Source organism: Prionailurus bengalensis, chromosome D4 (assembly GCF_016509475.1).
Source record: "Prionailurus bengalensis isolate Pbe53 chromosome D4, Fcat_Pben_1.1_paternal_pri, whole genome shotgun sequence".
NCBI lineage: Eukaryota > Metazoa > Chordata > Mammalia > Carnivora > Felidae > Prionailurus > Prionailurus bengalensis.
In genome coordinates this window covers 26,596,379-26,614,579 of record NC_057359.1, presented here as the reverse complement: position 1 = coordinate 26,614,579, position 18,201 = coordinate 26,596,379, and the positions used below count along the sequence as shown (strand labels likewise).

At 36.0% G+C, this 18,201-nt stretch overlaps 1 protein-coding gene across 3 annotated transcripts in view; it reads left to right on the top strand.

The window, feature by feature from the left end:
- The window catches only part of AGTPBP1 (ATP/GTP binding carboxypeptidase 1), a 165,495-nt gene that overhangs the window by 33,170 nt on the left and 114,124 nt on the right, over positions 1-18,201 (top strand). For all 3 annotated transcript variants that reach the window (XM_043566592.1, XM_043566591.1, XM_043566593.1), the window contains exons 3-6: positions 1,950-2,074; positions 12,858-12,925; positions 16,267-16,330; positions 16,778-16,924. In XM_043566592.1, coding sequence (XP_043422527.1) covers positions 1,950-2,074; positions 12,858-12,925; positions 16,267-16,330; positions 16,778-16,924 — 404 coding nt within the window. The remainder of the gene's footprint in view (positions 1-1,949; positions 2,075-12,857; positions 12,926-16,266; positions 16,331-16,777; positions 16,925-18,201) is intronic.

Here is an 18,201-nt window from a genome sequence, read left to right as displayed (position 1 = left end):
AGATAAAAAAAGTACTGTGAAAATGGATTATTGGCAAGCAAGAATGAAAGACTAGTTATGAGGCTCTGATTTCTAAGCGAGAGAGAATGATTGCTTAGACTTGGGTAGTAATGGTAGATAGGGAGACAAGTGGATGAAGTTGAGATGTTTCAGAGATGGAGCTGTTATTGGGTTGGTGTGTGGGGAAGGGAGCCCAGATTTTTGTCTTGAGCAACTGATGGTTTCACGTGAGTTTGGGAGCATTAAGATTGGAAGAAGAATAGGTTGAGAGGAAGAATGGGTGGTTTTATATTGGGCTTGCTAGGTTGGGTAAGCTATCAGGGTGAGGCTGGAGTTGAGTGTAGGAGCCAGGCAGCATTTAGATCATAATTAACAGTGGTGGGATTAGATGAGACCACACTGGTTGTAGAGTGGAGAGAGTGAAGAGAAGAGAGCTGGGGATAGAGCTGTGTGGGGTCTTTAGCATGTAGAGATGTGTCACAGGAGGAGGAGCCAATCACGAGATCTCAGAGAGGTGGTGACAGGGAGAACATGAGGAGAGAGTGGGGTCATTGAAGCCCAAAGAAGGAGGTGAAGGAAGAGGGAGCTATCTGATAGTGCTGAGAGACTGAGTGTAACGAGGAGGGAAGTGACCACAGGAGGTTGGGAGATCTCGAGGTGCAGAAGGCAAGCTTGAAAAGTGAACAGTATGTGAGAAAATGGAGAGAGCAAGCACAGACATCTCCTTCAAGGAGTAACGGAAATGCTGTGGCAGCCAGTGGGAGCTCCTGCAGGAGATTCGTGTGCCAGGAGGGTATGATCCAGTTGAAAGGGAGAGAGGGAGATGATGTACTACACGTAATTGAAGGAGCAAAGACATTGAAAATGCAGGAGGGGCTGAGGCAAGTAAATAGGGGAGGGATTGTTCTTTGAGTCTCCACATGCCAGTCAAAGAGCCTTTTTAAAACATCAGAGCACATCGCTCATTTCAAAAACTTTCCATCCCTCTTAGGGTAAAAACCAAAATCCCTACAGTGGCCTGCAAAGCTTTAAATGTTGGTGCTCTGTCCAGCCCCACCCCCACTCTGACCTCAAATCTTACTGTTACTCTCCTTGAAGTCTGCTCCAGCTACATGGGTCATCTCACTTTAGCTGAATGCAGCAGACCCCTGCTTTGGGGTCTTCGTGGTCGTGACTCCTTTTCCCTGGACAGCTCTTTCTGCAGATTTCTGCACAGCTTACTCCTTTACTTCTTTCAGGTCTTTCCCTGAATGATACCCTGTCAATGAGGTTTTCCCTGACCACTGTCTAAAATTGCATCCCTTGCCCTGTACCTTTTATTCCCCCAATCTGTTTTTCTTTATAACACTTACCACCACCTTAAATACTGTATGATTATCAACATATTTATCTCTCACCATTGGAATGTTCAGTCTGTAGGGGGCATGAATTTTTGTTGTGTTTACTGTTTGTAATACCTAGAAGAGTATCAAATGTGCAATGTATAATGAAAGAGAACAAAGAAGAAAGAATGTGGATAGAGAATCAGATAGGTTTAAGGATCTGGTAGTGGGAAGATGAGTGTGTGCCTTTTTGAGCTTATAACGATTATAAAGCAAGGCACTGAGAGTGAACTGGGGTGGGTGGGATGATTAGAGTTTTGAGGTGAGCATAGGAAATGTAAGACGTCTTTTTGGAGAGTGTAAAGATGAACTTTCAGGGCGTGATTTAAGATTGCTGGGCAGGGTTGAGTGCATATTTGTGGTTTTCTGAAATGGAATGTGTTTCTCATTTAAATTAATAGAATTTTTAGCAACGTTGAGCTATGTAACATAGAGTAAGGAAATGTGATATAAACGCTTGATGTTTTTAGAAGGGTAGAGTTTTTTTTTTTTTAAACAGTGATCTTCTAGTTTTGAGTTTACAATTGATGTAGAATGTGTCCTAATATAAAGTAACATTCTTCTTAGCCTTACCAATAATTCACGGATCGTGGGACTCCTGGCTCAGCTGGAGAAGATCAATACTGAATCTGCAGAATCAGATACTGCCCGATATGTTACATCAAAAATTCTTCATCTGGCCCAAAGTCAAGGTAAACTTTAGTCTCTTGTTTTTGAAATGCTTTTTTAGTTCTTCGAAAGTCGATGCTAAGAATATTCAAACTTTGGAGAAATAGATGATTTTCTGTAAAAATTGAACTTTCTCAAATAGACTCAGGAAGTAGAAAACTGAGTAACTGTGAAAGGTATTGCTATTCAAAGCATTGTTTCCAGAAATGATTATGATTTGCCTGAACCATTTTCAAACAATACTTAATTCCAGTGCTTCTTGTTCTAGAATGTTGACACAAAGATGGCAAGTAGCATTGAACATTGGTTACTAGTGTGATCCCTACTTTGGAATGCAAACTCTTTCATTCAGTGGTGGGTGATCTGAGGGATATTTTGAGTCTGTGGGATTCAGCTGCACCATCTCCGAAATAGAGATAAGAAATCATGTGATTATCATGAAATTTACATGGGAAGCATGTAAAAAGAATGCTGAAATGTTCAGGGGCACCTAGGTGGCTCAGTCTGTTAAGCATCTGACTTTGGCCCAGGTTATGATATGGCAGTTAGTGAGTTCGAGCCCCGCGTGCACCACCAGTGCAGAGCCTGCTTGAGATTCTCTCCCTCTCTCTCTGCCCCTTCCCCACTTGTGCTCTCTCTCTTTCTCTCTCTCAAAATAAATAAACTTAAAAAAAATCTTAAAAAAAAAGAATGCTAAGATGTTCAATAAATGGTACCTGTAGTTAGGCTTCAGTGCTCTATTTTATGAAGTCAATACTACTGAATTGGTATCGAAATCTCGACAGAGTACGAGAGAAGAAGGGTACTGACTTTGCACTTAGGAATACAAATATGAAAAATCCCAAATAAAACATTAGTGAATTAAGTCTAAGTATACGTTAAAAAATGAATGTCATTGCTAAAGAGCACTTATTTTAGGAATGTAAAATGGCTTAATATCAGGAACTGTACCAGTATAACATTATTTGAACAGGTCAAATAAAATCTATGTAATCATTTCAGTAGATGCTAAAAAAGGAATTTAAGGTTCCAAAACCTGTGGTTGATTAAAACGAAAACAAAAACAGAAAAAAAAAACCCAAAAACCAAAAAAAAAAAAAAAACCAACCCTCAAAACACCTGATTTTTCTTTAAATAAGGGTAAACCAGCAGCTGCCTTAATATTTAACAGTGATACATTGAAGACATTCTGCTAAAATTAAAGTCCAGACATTTTGTAATTTTAGTATTTTATTTTTATTATTTTTTAAAATAATTTTTTAAAATGTTTTTTTTATTTTTGAAAGAGAGAGATAGAATGCAAATGGGGTAGGGGCAGAGAGAGAGGGAGACACAGAATCTAAAGCAGGCTCTAGGCTCTGAGCTGTCGGCACAGAGCCCAATGTGGGGCTCGAACCCATGAACTGTGAGATCATGACCTGAGCTGAGGTCGGACACTTAACCGACCGACTGAGATACCCAGGTGCCCCTAATTAGTATTTTATTTAATTTTCAATTTCATTATTCTAAAGTTTCAGGTCCTTCAGTAAGCATTGAACTGTGTTTAAGAACTCAGTATCTTAACCCTTCTAAATGGTCATAGACTATTATTATTTTGATAACTTCCTCCTATTCAGTCCATGTATTTCGGGGGTGGTTGAGGAGATCTCTCTAACAGATGACATTTATTTCTAACAAAAATCTAAAATACGTGCCTGTACTTTTTAATTCAGGAAGTCACTAACTGGATCCTAGCCTTTGGAAGTATTGTGCTTATCAACCAAGGTCTATATGCAAGGATGTACACTGTAATAGTGCAAAGTTAGACGTACCAAGGATATTCATTGTATTGTTATATGAAATACCTCTTCAGAACAAAACCAACAAAACCAAAAGAAAACAAATTCCTCAGACACATAAATAACACTTGTGTACCCTGCCTCTGCCGCTGCAGACTTTTCCCATCACAGCCTGGAAGCCCTCCTACTCCAGCATCACCACTGAAAATGCCCCAAGCGTACCATTACCCAGACTGCCCCTCTCCTATGCCACTCACCACTGGGGGACCAGCCCCTAAGCACTGTCCCCTGAGTTGTGTAATACAGGGACTTTGTTTATAGTACCTTGGATTAGGCAGTCAACACAGTGTAAGTTAGAAGTGGAAGATTGTCCCGTCATCATTTATAGGATGATCCTGTTTGCTATCCATTTGAGAGAGAAAGGTTAGAAATTTGTAGTTCAAGGAAGAAGAAATGCAAATAACCAGTAAGCCTAGGAAAAGGTTCTTTACCTCCTTGAAAGTTGGGAATTACTGATAAAAACAACAGAGATACTTCTCACTGGTTAGGTTGGCAGAAATTAGAAAATGATAATATCCTGTTTTGGGGACATGGAAAATAGGGTATTCTTATACACTGTTGGTGGTGCAGTAATTATTACTAACTTGGAAGAAAAGAATCTGGCGATATTTATTAAAATTTAAAGTGCACTTGCTGGTTGACTCTCAGGAATGTGTTTGACTGAAATAAAAATGCTAGTATAGAAGAGAGTGTGTGAGGATGTTTTGCAACATTGTTTGCCTATCAAAGACTAAGATACAACCTAAATATCCATCAGTGAGAAAATGGTTGAATTAATTTTGATGTAGCCAAATTGTGGAACTTTAAAACTATATTATGCAGCTATTATCAGTGAGTTGTGTTATATGGAACATACAGATTGTATGTGGAACTATATGCATTGTTTCTGGAGTCCTAAGTTTAACATATTAAGTAAAAAAGCAAGTTTCTTTGGCTTACATAACTATATGTGTAAACTCATTTTTATACAAAATCATTATAAATGTGTGTAATGTTTGTATGAGCAAGGCAAAAAAGCAAAAACAAAACCATAAATATGCATACCAAATGTTTAGCAGTAGTTATCAATGGGATAGAAATGGAGGGGAATGAGGTAAGTTCCTAATTTACTTAAGGTACTTTTCTACAGTTAGAATTGTTGCAGTAAGCACATGCTACTCATAATTTAAATGTACTACTTGTAATTAAAACAACAACAACAACAACAATAACACCAAACTCCTACAATACCTGTTTACATAGTTGAAATATGTATTTCCACAATTTAGTGCTAGTTTTCCTTGGACGCATTACATTTTCTGTCTTTAATAATGTACTACTTATTTGCAGCATGCATGATACTGTTTGTAATTTACCCTTAATTTTTTTCTCTAGAAACATAATAATTATCCATTTCAGGTAAATCGTCTAATTTGTTGGCATACATCTGTTGATAACAATTCCCTTATAATCCTTTCAGTTTCTGTAGGATAGGAAGTGATGTTCTTTCTGCATTCTTGATTTTTGTTATTTGTGTCATCTGTCTCTTTTCTTGGTCTGTCTAGCTCAGCGGTTCTCAACCAGGGGTGATTTTTCCCTTCACTTGCCTCAGGATACTGGTAATGTTTGGAGATATTTGGGGTTGTGAAATTTGAGAAGGGGATTGTTACTGGCATCTAGTGGAGAGAGGCCAGGGATGCTGCTGAACATTATGTAACACATAGGACAACACCCTACAAGAAAGAATTATTTGGCCCAAAATGTCAACAGTGCTAGACTCAGGTCTAGCTAAACATTTGTCAATTTTGTGGCTCTTTTGAAAGCACCAACTTGATTACCTCTGTTTTTCTTTTTTTCTCTTTCATCGATCTCTAATCTTTATTGCTTCCTTCCTTCTGCTTGCTTTGAGTTTGATTTTTGCTTCCCTTTCCATTTTCTTAAATTGAAACTTTGATTATTGATTTTTGATTTTGAGACCTTTCTATTCTAATGTGGGCATTAAAGCTGTAAATTTCCCTATTAACACTGCATTCTTCAGATATTGATATGTTGTAGTTTGATTTTCATTCAGTTCACATTTGTTCTAATTTCTTTTGTGATTTCTTCTTTGACCCATGGATTATTTAGCATTGTGTTGTTTAATTTCCCATTATTTCAGAATTTCCCAATTTCTTTCTGTTGTTTTCCCATTTAATTCCACTGTGGTTGGAGATTTGTATGATTTTAGTCCTTTTGAATTTATTGAGACATGTTTTATGGCTTAGTATATGGTCACTCCTGGAGAATGTTCCATGTGCACTTGAGTATTCCATCTGCTGTTGTGTGGAGTATCCTATCAATGTTGTTGGTTACATCAGTTTGGTTGACAGTGTTCAAATCTTATATACCTTGTTGATTTTCTAGTTTAGCTTCTCTATTAATTGTTAAAAATTGGGTATTGAATTCTCTACCTGTTGGTGAACTGTATATTTTCCTTTTCAGTTTTGGCAGTTTTGGTTTATGTATTTTGAGGCTCTGTGTATACATTTAGAGTTGTTAAATCTTCCTGACGTCAAAGACTGTTTGGCCGTTATGAAATGTCTGTCTGTGTCTCCAGTAATATTTCTAGATTGAAAATCTGTTTAATAATGCAACCCTTCTAGCTGTTATGGTTACTCTTTGCATATTTCCTTCTCCTTTTCCTTTCAGTCTGTTTCTGCTTTTTATTCTAGAGCATGTTTCTTGGAAATAGTATATTTTTGGATCTTTTTAAAAATCTAATCTGAGTATTTTTGGTTTCCAAATTAATGTACTTGTTTCTTGGATGATTGGATTTACATCTGCCTTTTTGGTGTTTTCTGTATGATTCAGGCCTTTTATATTCCTATTCTCATCCTCTACTGCCTTCTTTTGTGTCATCTGTTGATCTTCTGGTTTTTAAAGATTTTAGTTGTTTTCTTAGTGGCTCCTATAGGGATTACAGTATACATTGAACTTCAGATTAATACTAATTTAATTCTGATAAAATATTGAAACTTTTTTCCCAATATAGCTCCATTTCTCTCTTATTCCTTTGTGCTGTTATCATCATATATATTGTGTTCATAGATGGTAGAAACCCAACAATTACAACATTGTAATTACTGCTTCCACAAGTTTATGCCTTGTAAAATAGGAGAAAAAGTGGAAAATTCTGCTGAATTTCAGAGTTCTGAATAAAGATCAGGATTGAGAACCAAAAGCTTGGTAGTTAAATTAATGGAAGTGAAGTGATATTTTCTCAGGAGGAGGTAGAGAGGGAGAAAGCTGAGATTTGTGTTCTGGGAACGGTCTACATTTTGTATTTTGCTATAAGAGAGTCCTGTGAAAATGACAAAGTGCATTCATGTTTAGGATTTTTATGTCCTTGATGAATTTACCCTGTTATCATTATGGGATGTTCATCTGTATCTCTAGTAATTTTCTTTACCTTGATGTTTGTTTTGTCTGATATTAGTATAGCCTCTCCAGCTTTTTTATACTTGTTTACATGATTAGCTTTTCCTATTCTTTTTCTTCTAGCCTATTTGTATTTTTGAATCTAAAGTGTGTCTTTTGTAGGTAACAGTTTGACATTCTCTGCTTTTTATTTTTTATTTTTTTATTTTTTTAAATTTTTTTCAATGTTTTTATTTATTTTTGGCTCTGCTTTTTAATTTGAGCATTTAGTTTGATAAAATTTAATATAACATTGATGGGACTTAGGTTTATAATTACTTGTTTTCTGTTTGTCCTTTCTGTTTTTATTTCTCGTTTCTCTTTGTCCTGTCCTCTTTTTTATTATTTGACCATTTTTTAGAATTCCATTTTAATTTACCTATTGACTTTTTAGTTATACCTGTTTGCATTTTTAAGAAATCATTCCTCTGAAATCATAATAAACAATCAGTAACTTTTTATCCTTTGTTTAGAATTGATATTGTAACCTCATATAAAATTTGGAATCCTTGGCACGTTATATATCCATTTATATTTACATTCTTTAGCTATACTTGTGATATTTATCACATCTGTATACATTATAAACCCCAAAAGACAATTTTTGCTTTAAGAAATCATGTGTATTTTAAAGACACTAAGAAAAAAAAAGTAGTTTTTATATTTACTCAGGTATTTACGATTTCTGAAGCTCTGTTCTTTCGTAAAGATGTGAGTTTGGTCTGGTATAATTTCCCTGATAGCCTACAGAATTTCCTTTGGCATTTCTAGTGGACGGGTCTGCTGTCTAAGAACTTTTTTCCTTTCGTCTGACAGTGGATTTATTTCACCTAATTCTTTTATTTATTTATTTATTTATTTATTTATCTATTTATTTATTTATTTTTAACGTTTATTTATTTTTGGGACAGAGAGAGACAGAGCATGAACGGGGGAGGGGCAGAGAGAGAGGGAGACACAGAATCGGAAACAGGCTCCAGGCTCTGAGCCATCAGCCCAGAGCCTGACGCGGGGCTCGAACTCCCGGACCGGGAGATCGTGACCTGGCTGAAGTTGGACGCTTAACCGACTGCGCCACCCAGGTGCCCCTATTTCACCCAATTCTTGAGGGATATTTTCACTGGTTATAGAATTCTGGGTTGGCAGTTTTTATCTTTCAGCATTTAGAGTGCACATAAAACAGTGCTTCCACTATTTTGTGACCTCCATAATTTCAAAGGTGATGTCTGCTATTTTTGAATCTTTGTTTTCTGAAAGTTATGTGTCATTTTTCTCTGGTTGAGTTCACGATTGTTCCATTAGTTTTGGTTTTCAGAAGTTTGCCTGTAGTTTTCTTAGTATTTATGCTGCTTGGAATTTGCTGAGCTTTTCAAACTTGTACATTTGTGTCTTTTTTCACATTTAGGAAATTTTTGGCTGATCAAAAATACTTTTTTCTTCATTCTCTCTTCTTTTGGGTCTATAATTATACATATGTTAGACTTGTGGAGATTGTTTCAGAAGTCCTTGAGGCTCCTGTTTTTCAATTTTAATTCTGTTATTCAGATTGGATAAATTTCCCTTTTTCTGTTCAAGTTCTCTGCCCTTTTCCTCTGCAGTCTACCATTATGTCTATCTGATATTTATTTCACACATTGTATTTTTCTTTTCTGAAATATGCATTTGGTTCTTCATCATACTTTTAATTTTTCTGTTGTGATTTCCTATATTTTTGTTCATAGTGACCTTGTATTTTCCTTAATGTAATAGAATGTAATTATAATAGCTGCTTTAAAATACTTGCCTGTTAAATATAACATTCAAATTATTGACAGTGTTGAAGAAAGCATGTAGTGGTATAAGAACTGGGAAGGACTTTTGAAAAAGCCAAGGGAGGAAGCATTGTCAGTAATGTTAAGTAACATAGAGAGGTCAGTTAAAATAAAGACCTTTTTGACTTGATAATTAATAAATTACTGGCCACAACAAGAGCACTTTCAAGTGGTGGAATTAGAAGGAAGATTACAGTATGCTGTAATATGAGTGGCAAATGAAATAACGTTGGGGAGTATAGAGTTTTTTTGTTGTTGTTGGAGAGAGTTTCACTGAAAAAACAAATAGAGGAAGAGGCAAGGTAAAATAAGGTTTGTTAAGTATATGGGAAAATAAAAAACAGTATGTGGGTGGAGGTTGAAGCTATAGCTTTATAAGTAGGTAGAAAGGATGGGATTCAGAATGTAGTAAAAAGGACACATCCTCTTCCAATACCCCGACTGGAAAAAGGAATGCAAAATTGTCAAGGCTTTGATACATGAGTATATGGATTTTGGTAATTGTTTATAGAATTTCATCTGTACTTAACAGATCACTTTGTCTCAATTCATTGAGGGAAATATAGATGCTGAGAGTTGGGAACAGAGGCCCAGGGATTGAGAGTCCATAGGTAGAGGACTGGTACAACGTTTGGAATAGCTGTGGGCTATGGCAGGGCAGATGGTGATGGCTGTGAGTTGAGGTAAGTGAAAACAGTAGTTTTGTGTTTCTAAATAAGGATGGAAATGGTGAATTTTTGGTACTAACAATCTTAAACTAGGAGAAGAAATTCTTATGGCATTATTTTTACTGTGATGTAGGAAAGAGAATGCACATTTGAGCATTTACTTAATTAGAAAGCTTTGTGGTGGTTAAGTTTAAGGGGTGAGGCTTTGAATCCAAGTGGGGTACGTCTAGACCTGATTTTACCTGAAAATAGCACTACCTTTGATGAGTTAGAAGTTTCAGTGAAAATGACAGTGAGACTTCCCTAATCTTTTGAAAAGAAAGAAGGATAGGAGTGTTAGGAGTCTGGGGTCTGATAGAGGGAGATCGTAGGTTAAGATTCCAGAGGTAGGACAGTTTGGGGTACGAGAATTGCAAGGGTTGATAAATTAGAGCAAAGGAGAAGGGTTTTGTTGTCAAAAAACTATGCGGCTAGGTATTTGAATCATTGACATCGAAACCTCCTTAGATTATGACAGAATCTAGAGTATAGTAAAAAACTGTATGGCACCTAGTTTTCGTTTAACGTGTGGAATAAACTAGATGATCGTGGATGTTACAATAAGGAGAGTTTTTGGTCTGTTCCATGAAAGTGAAAATGTAATGGTTTGTTAGTAGAGGAGATCTCAGTCTTCTGACTATTCTATGTGATTAATATCGAAAAATCATTTGGCTTTAGTAGTAAATCAATTGTGGGGGTCCCTGGGTGGGTCAGTCGGTTAAGTGTCTGACTTTGGCTCAGGTCATGATCTCACGGTTTGTGAGTTAGAGTCCTGCTTTGGGCTCTGTGCTGACAGCTCCGAGCCTGCAGCTTGCTTTGGATTCTGTGTCTTCTTCTCTCTCTGCCCCTCCCACACTTGTATTCTGTCTCTCAAAAATAAATAAATGTAAAAAAAAAATAGTAAATCAGTTGTGTTATTTAAAAGGTTAAATCAAGGGTACATTGTAGATATTTAAACAATATTTATTTTATAACTCAGCGCTTACTGATGGAGGCAGCTGGCCCAGGGAAATGAAGGGTCAGCAGAGGAATCCCATACTTTTATTTTTAAAATTTTTTTAATGTTTACTTTTGAGAGAGAGAGAGACAGACAGGGCATGAGTGGGGGAGGGGCAGAGAGAGGGAGACACAGAATTCGAAGCAGGCTCCAGGCACTGAGTTGTCAGCACAGAGCCCGACCTGGGGCTCGAACTCACAAACCATGAGATCACGACCTGGGCGGAAGTCCTCTGCTTAACTGACTGAGCCATCCAGGTGCCCCATGAATCACATACTTTTTAAAAGGGAATTGAGTTTTACGAATATTTATGAGTTTTTCCTTTTTTTGTAGGCAAAGAAATTTGTCATTCTTTTAAGCATTAGTAATTATGGCAAGGGGTAAGAAGATGAACAGTCACTTATGCAAGTTTATATTTAAACAGATTGTAAGACTTCTGTAAGTTTTACAAAATTAGTTATCTGGACCCAAGATGATGCATGATAGCATGAGTTTGTTGTTTTAAAGAAAAATATGGTTTCTAATCTCCATATTTATTTTGTAGGTAGTTACTAATAGTTATTATAAATAATATTTTACTATAACTTCTCTGTAGCACATTTGTCCCTTTTTGTAATAACTTATAATTTAGAATAACCTAATTTTCAGATGGGTATCAGACTAATGAGTTTTTTCCCAAGATTTTGTGACTTGTCGTCTACATCTTACACTTCATTTCCTTGTGAAATTGTAAATATATAATTTGTATGTGGCAGAACTGTACCACGTATGGCTTTTTCGTTCTTTCACGATGCAAGTTGAACAGGATTTGCTTTGGGCAGAAGTGTGATGTTCTAAAGGCCTAGTCTCACTTTTGCCCCCTCCCCTTATCAGGGCTTCGGGGCTCATTCTGCTCTTAGACTCCTTGATCATCCCTGTGTAGAACACATTTGGTATTACCAATCTCTTGAACTTTATTATGTAATATGTGCTGTATTGAGAATGGATTATTTGTGTTCTCTTTTTAAAATCTCAAAATGTGAAAGGAATGGCATTGTCATTCTATATTAAAAGAATTCCTGGCACTAATGTTTAGGTGTGAAACAGTTGGAGAGGGTCATCAAGTCTCTTGTACCAACAGTCCTATATAAAGGAATGATTCCTGTGGCTCTTTTAGAAATACACTAAATCAGTGAAAGACTGTAAGCTTTGGGTTCAGAAACATCTGGATCACCTAGTCTCTTACTTTTACCCTTACCTGCTCAATGACATTGTACAGATTTCTTCTTTCTGAACTCAAATTTCTGGTCTGTAAAAATAGTAATTTTTCTCCTGGACAGTTAAAGTGAGTCATAAATGAGGTGATATAGGTAAAGTACATATAAGTTGTGTGTGGTCTATCTAAATGTCTACCTTTCTACCTTTCTTATCTTGTCAATCAAAGGAAAAGAATCGTGGAGAAGCTCTAGAAACCTTTAAATAGAGGAAAATGTATACTGTTCCCCCTGCCCCCAATCTCAGTGAGATAAAAGGGATTATTTGGGTGATCTGATCTCCAGAGTCTTGCAGAAGCAGCTCTTCCCTAGTTTTGTATTTTTGTGTAATTCAGAATTTTCAAATAGTATTAGTTCAGTAAAAACATTTGAAAATGGAACTAGGTTTTTGTTTTCACCAATTTTGACTATTTTCTAATTCTAGTCATAAAGATAATAAAGAGGCCTACCATTACTACTCCTACCTCACTTGCAGTTCTGGTATCTACATTTTACTGCTGATTTTAAGATTACAGATGGATTGATAAGGATTCATCTAGTTCATGATAGGAAATGTGATCAAATGCAAGGAAGGTCTTGTAAACTGAGATCTGGAAGTTCCCATAGAGTATAATTAGCAGTATCAGAGGGAGACACATCTAAGAACCAATTTAGAATGTTTACTAAATCAATGGAGTCCTGTGGATTCTACATTAGCTATACAATAGAATTATATGTAATTTTTTTCTTTCATATCTTAGAAGAAAACTTTTTTATACCTTTCAGAAAAGACAAGGAGAGAAATGACAGCCAAAGGTTCTACAGGAATGGAAGTTCTGCTGTCAACCCTAGAGGTAAATCGCTGATAGGCTTTAATTAATATAACTATTAATACCAACCAGGACTGAAGGAAAAAATGTATATATGAAGTATAAAAGTTTTATTCTAGAGGTAAAGCCAATGAATGGAAGTTAGTTTTATGTTTTAAATGATCACTTGGAACGGTGGCAGAAGCATTCTAATATATATTAGGTAAACCTCTAAGTATATTCCCTGATGATTATCATGTAACCATATTTTAAATTTTAACATGCCATTCCAGTTGGTAATAAGAAGGCATTAGCTGGAAATAAATGATTGATGTTGGAAATTCTCATTTATTGTGTTAGGTGATATATATTTGTGATTTAGTTTACTGCATGTATTGGTTGAATAACTATATTATGTTGGTAATAATTAAATTTCTATCCCAGTGTAAAATTTTGGGGTGGAACAGCAGGATATATTCAGAAACAGGATTTTAAATTTTATTCAGTGCGGTGTTAAGAGTGGGGAGTGAATACACTGTATGCTTTAAACTTACACAGTGCTATATGTCAAATTATATCTCAATAGAGCTGGAAAAAAAAAAGAACAGGGAGTAAGTTCATGTTTTTTGGTAGGAATCACTTTCTATTAAAAATGATATGTCATTTTTCCCTAAATTGATTCGTCAGTTTAGAGTAATTTCAATAAAAATATTAACAGTTTTCTTTCTAAAGTCCGATGGGAAAATAAAAAGCAAGAGTAGAAAGGACATTTCTGAAAAAGGAGAGAAATGAGAAAAGACTTGCTGCATCAAATATCAAAGAACACTATAAAATTTTAGTAATTCAGATAGATAGCTTAGAAATTGTGCATGAGTAATAGACATCAGTGTAATAGAAATTCTGGAAATAAATTAAGATCACATGGGAATTTAATATCATCTAAGAAAGGTAGCATTTCAGATCAGTGAGAAGTGGAGGGATTACTTACTAAGTGGAGCTCAGATAGATTGGTAGCCACTTAGAAAAGTGTAGTGGATCCTTACTTCCTACACCAAAGTAAGTTCCATATCCAGCAAAGATTTAAGCTTGGAAAATAAAATCATAATACTAGAGGAAGTAATGGGAGAAATCTTTAAATAATCTTTAAACAGGGAAGGCTTTTTTTTTTATTAAAAAATTTTTTTTTAATATTCACTTCTTTTTTGAGAGACATAGACAAAGGTTGAGCGGGGGAGAAGCAGAGAGAGAGGGAGTCACAGAATCTGAAGCAGGCTCCAGGCTCTGAGCTGCCAGCACAGAGCCCAGCATGGGGCTTGAACTCTCGAACTGTGAGATCATGACCTGAGCCCAAGTTGGACGCTTAACTGACTGAGCCACCGAGGTGCCCTGGAAGACTTTTCTAATGTAAAAAAAGACTCAGGAGTTATAAAGGAAAAGATGGATAAATTCAACTCCATTAACAAAAGTATGTAGGAAAAAAACACCCTAGACACTTGGCAAACTGAGGAAAAAACATTCAACTTGTGTAACTTCTTTAACATATAAAGAAGTTTTACAAATGAGTAAGGAAAAATTAAATCAGTAACCCAATAGAAAAATGTGTAGACGTTCTGGACAATTCCCAGGAAAAGAAACACAAATGGCACTTGAGATCGAACACCATTTGTTTTGTTTGTTTGCTTTATCACAATTTACTGAGGTCAGCAGGGATGGGAGGTGGCGAATTACATATGGCAGACTTGTCTGGGTAAGGCCTAGACATGACAATACAACTTCCATTCAGGTTCCAATGGCCTGAGCTCAGTCGCATGGCCCAAACCTAATTACAGAGGGCTGGAAAATGTGGTTTGTGTACCCAGGAAGAAGATGAAATCAGTTTGCCAAACACGTAATAATATTCTGCCATAGTCCATTCTTCTTTTTAACAGATGTCTGTCTGGCCCTCTCTTCTTTCAGATTCCTCTCTAGTGAGTTGATGGTCCATTTAATATCGCCAATGCTAAGACAAGGGTTTCTGGTTAATGCATAATCCTCTAACTGGTCTAGATGTGGCCTTTTGGTTCCATTAGTCTATAAGCTAAAATGGGGAAGCAGAGACAACACTCATTCCCTTTTGGAAAGGGGAAGAGTAAGAGACTCCTGCCAGTCACTGATACACAGCACTTTTGAAATTCCTCTGTATAAACATTGTAACATTCCTCTACTTTGGGGGTGAAGAAATTCTCTAAGTAGGTCATAATTCTTCTTTATCTGTGGTTTTCTTGATCCAAGCATCGCTTTTAATAAGAGAAATGTAACCAAAGGAAAGAATTTAAACATTTTCTCTTCTTAGATTGGCTGTCCAGACTTTGGGAAATACTCTTCCACATTGTTGGTGGGAGTGTAAATTACTCCATGAAGAGCAATTTAGTAATATTCATCAAAGTAAATGCTCATATTCTTTGACCCAGAAACTCCAGGAATTCGTCCCATATGGAGATGTACTTGGTTCCGTATAAACATGTACTTAATTTTTTGTTACAGTTTTTTTTTTTTTTCAACGTTTATTTATTTTTGGGACAGAGAGAGACAGAGCATGAACGGGGGAGGGGCAGAGAGAGAGGGAGACACAGAATCGGAAACAGGCTCCAGGCTCTGAGCCATCAGCCCAGAGCCTGACGCGGGGCTCGAACTCCCGGACCGCGAGATCGTGACCTGGCTGAAGTCGGATGCTTAACCGACTGCGCCCCTTGTTACAGTTTTTTAATAGCAGAAGATTTGAAAAATTAAATACTCCATTAGTAGGTGACTGGTTTCATAAACAATGGCATCACCATATATAATGGATTATATCCTGTAGCCCCTAAAAAAGAGTTAAGAAACCATTTGTTCATACATAAAAATATCAATGTATAGACTAGTATCCATAGGGCAATACCATTTGTAGAAATCTGTGTATACACCTCCATTTACATGGATTTCTTTTATGTGTGCACATTATCTTCGGCTGGATACACAAGCAACTGGTACTGCAGTTGCCTTCTGAGAGGGGAGCTAGGTGACTGGGTAGTCACCATATATACACTGTAGTGCCTGTCACATTTTGATTCATTTATTTGTATTTTCTGTTTGGTAGAAGATGATGAATTCAAATGACAAATGAATTCCTCTTGTAATAATGTTGGTACTAAGAAAATAATAGCTCAGATGACCTGCAAACAGTCTTCTGGGCAAGAAGAAGCTCCTGAAGTGATGAGTGGGAATAGTGGAAGCCTAAATACATTTGTTCTCAGAGAAATTGGAAGGGTCATTTGTAAAAATATATGTAGTTCACAACAGGAACAGAAAAGGTTTGGGAATCACAGATTTACAATGGTTTAATACAGCAAATAAACTATTTATTTCAGAACACGAAAGATCTTCAAACTACACTTAATATCTTAAGCATTCTTGTTGAGCTGGTGTCAGCTGGTAAGTTTTTGTTTCCTTTGGTCTAATTTCTGTTTGTAAACAGTGATCAACAATGTATTATGTGTACTTTATTTGGAATTTTTTGATACTCATATAGAGACAGTTCTGAGTATCAGAATTTGGAAGCTGAAATGTCATGCTCTTATTGTTGCTTTGTTTTTGATTTGAAGGATCTTCCAGTATCCCTCAAACCACTCCAAAACCCATTTCCAGAGCCTTGAGTGTAGAATTTTGGCATCACTTTTATTTACTCCTTCTGCTGTTTTTCTAACTAAAATACTAAATGAAATGAAAGAAAATTTGATTTTGAGGTATTTGATTTCAGAAGTCATCACTTGAAGTATTTCTTGAATGCTAACAAGTTGTGATGTTTTTAATATGTTATGGGAGGATTTGCTGTTTAAACAATTAAAAACAATCTTTTTTTTTTTTTTTTTTTTTTTTTAGGTGGAGGTCGAAGAGCGAGTTTCTTGGTCGCCAAAGGTGGTTCACAAATATTGTTGCAGTTACTTACGAATGCTAGCAAAGAATCTCCCCAGAATGAGGAGTTAATGGTGCAGATTCATTCTATTCTTGCAAAGATTGGACCAAAAGGTAAGGGTTTCACTTGTGTGTTCATCATAGAACCATTTGTGACACTGATTCTGTGTGCCTTGAAACTTGGTCAGTTTTGAACATCTAAAATGGTACAGCTTTTTCTCAGTCTTAGCTATGGACTACTTTTTACAGTCAATTGCAGTAGCCTGCAAGAATGGGAGATCCTAAATTCACGAGGAATGCCTTTGCATAGGTTGGAAAAAAGGAAGAAAAATATGTCAAAATCACAAGTGTGTCTTAGTGTATGTGTGCCTGCATTTGTATGTGTGTAAAGGACACATATAGCATGGATATTGTTGGAGCTGGAAGGAGGGAGTATGGATGGAAATGCTTTGAGGAACATGGAGGTGAAATGTGTTCACTTTTCATTAATAGTCATATTTGTACTGCACAGTCTCAGTGCTTAAAAAGCTTATGACCTAGTCAAGATCAAAAGAGATATAAAATATTGTAAGACCGATTATTATAACAGTTAAGACCTGCAATATGTTAAAAAATAGAAATTGAGAAAACATGGGATTTGAAACAAAGGTGATTTAGGTTAGGTTAACAGAGAAAGGGCATCCTTGGAATAGAACCTAAATTCAGTTTATAGTAGTCTAGCTACACAGATTAAAATGATTCTCTGAACTCTTAGTATAGCAATTTTTTAAGAGTTCTGCCATTGCCTTGTGGTGTACCTATGAGTTTTAAACTTTGAAGCTTTTGGTTAAACTGTTTATTCTAAAAAGTGTTTACATATGTGTATTCAGTGTATTATTATGTGTTTCATACATATCCTTACTGTATAAATATTTAATACTTTTAACAATTGTTCCCTCAAAGCATCTCTGAGATGACTTTAATTTTCCAGTTGTCTTAAGGGCCTTAATACTTAAACAAATATTCAGTTAATGTAAGAAATATGTCAACTTTTATTTTTCCTTAACTCTCATATTTGAAGTTTAAGGGATCCCTGCTGAGATTTTTGCTGTAAATGAGAAATAAAACAAGAAAACCTTATTTCATGATGACTATTGTTATCTCATGCTTCCTCCTTTTTTAGAGCTTTCCTTTGCTTTTCATGAAATTAAGACGTTCATGAATTTATATTTGTATTTCTTTAATGTCTCTTCTAAGTTATGGTTTATTTTATTGTCTTCTGTACTTTTAAATTTGTGGTATCTCCTTTATTATTTGTACTAGTTTTCCATTTTTGTTATTCAAGGAAATTGTGCTGTAATTCTTTGAGTGACTTTCTATACTTTTTGTCCCCACCCTCCTCCCCGGTGAGA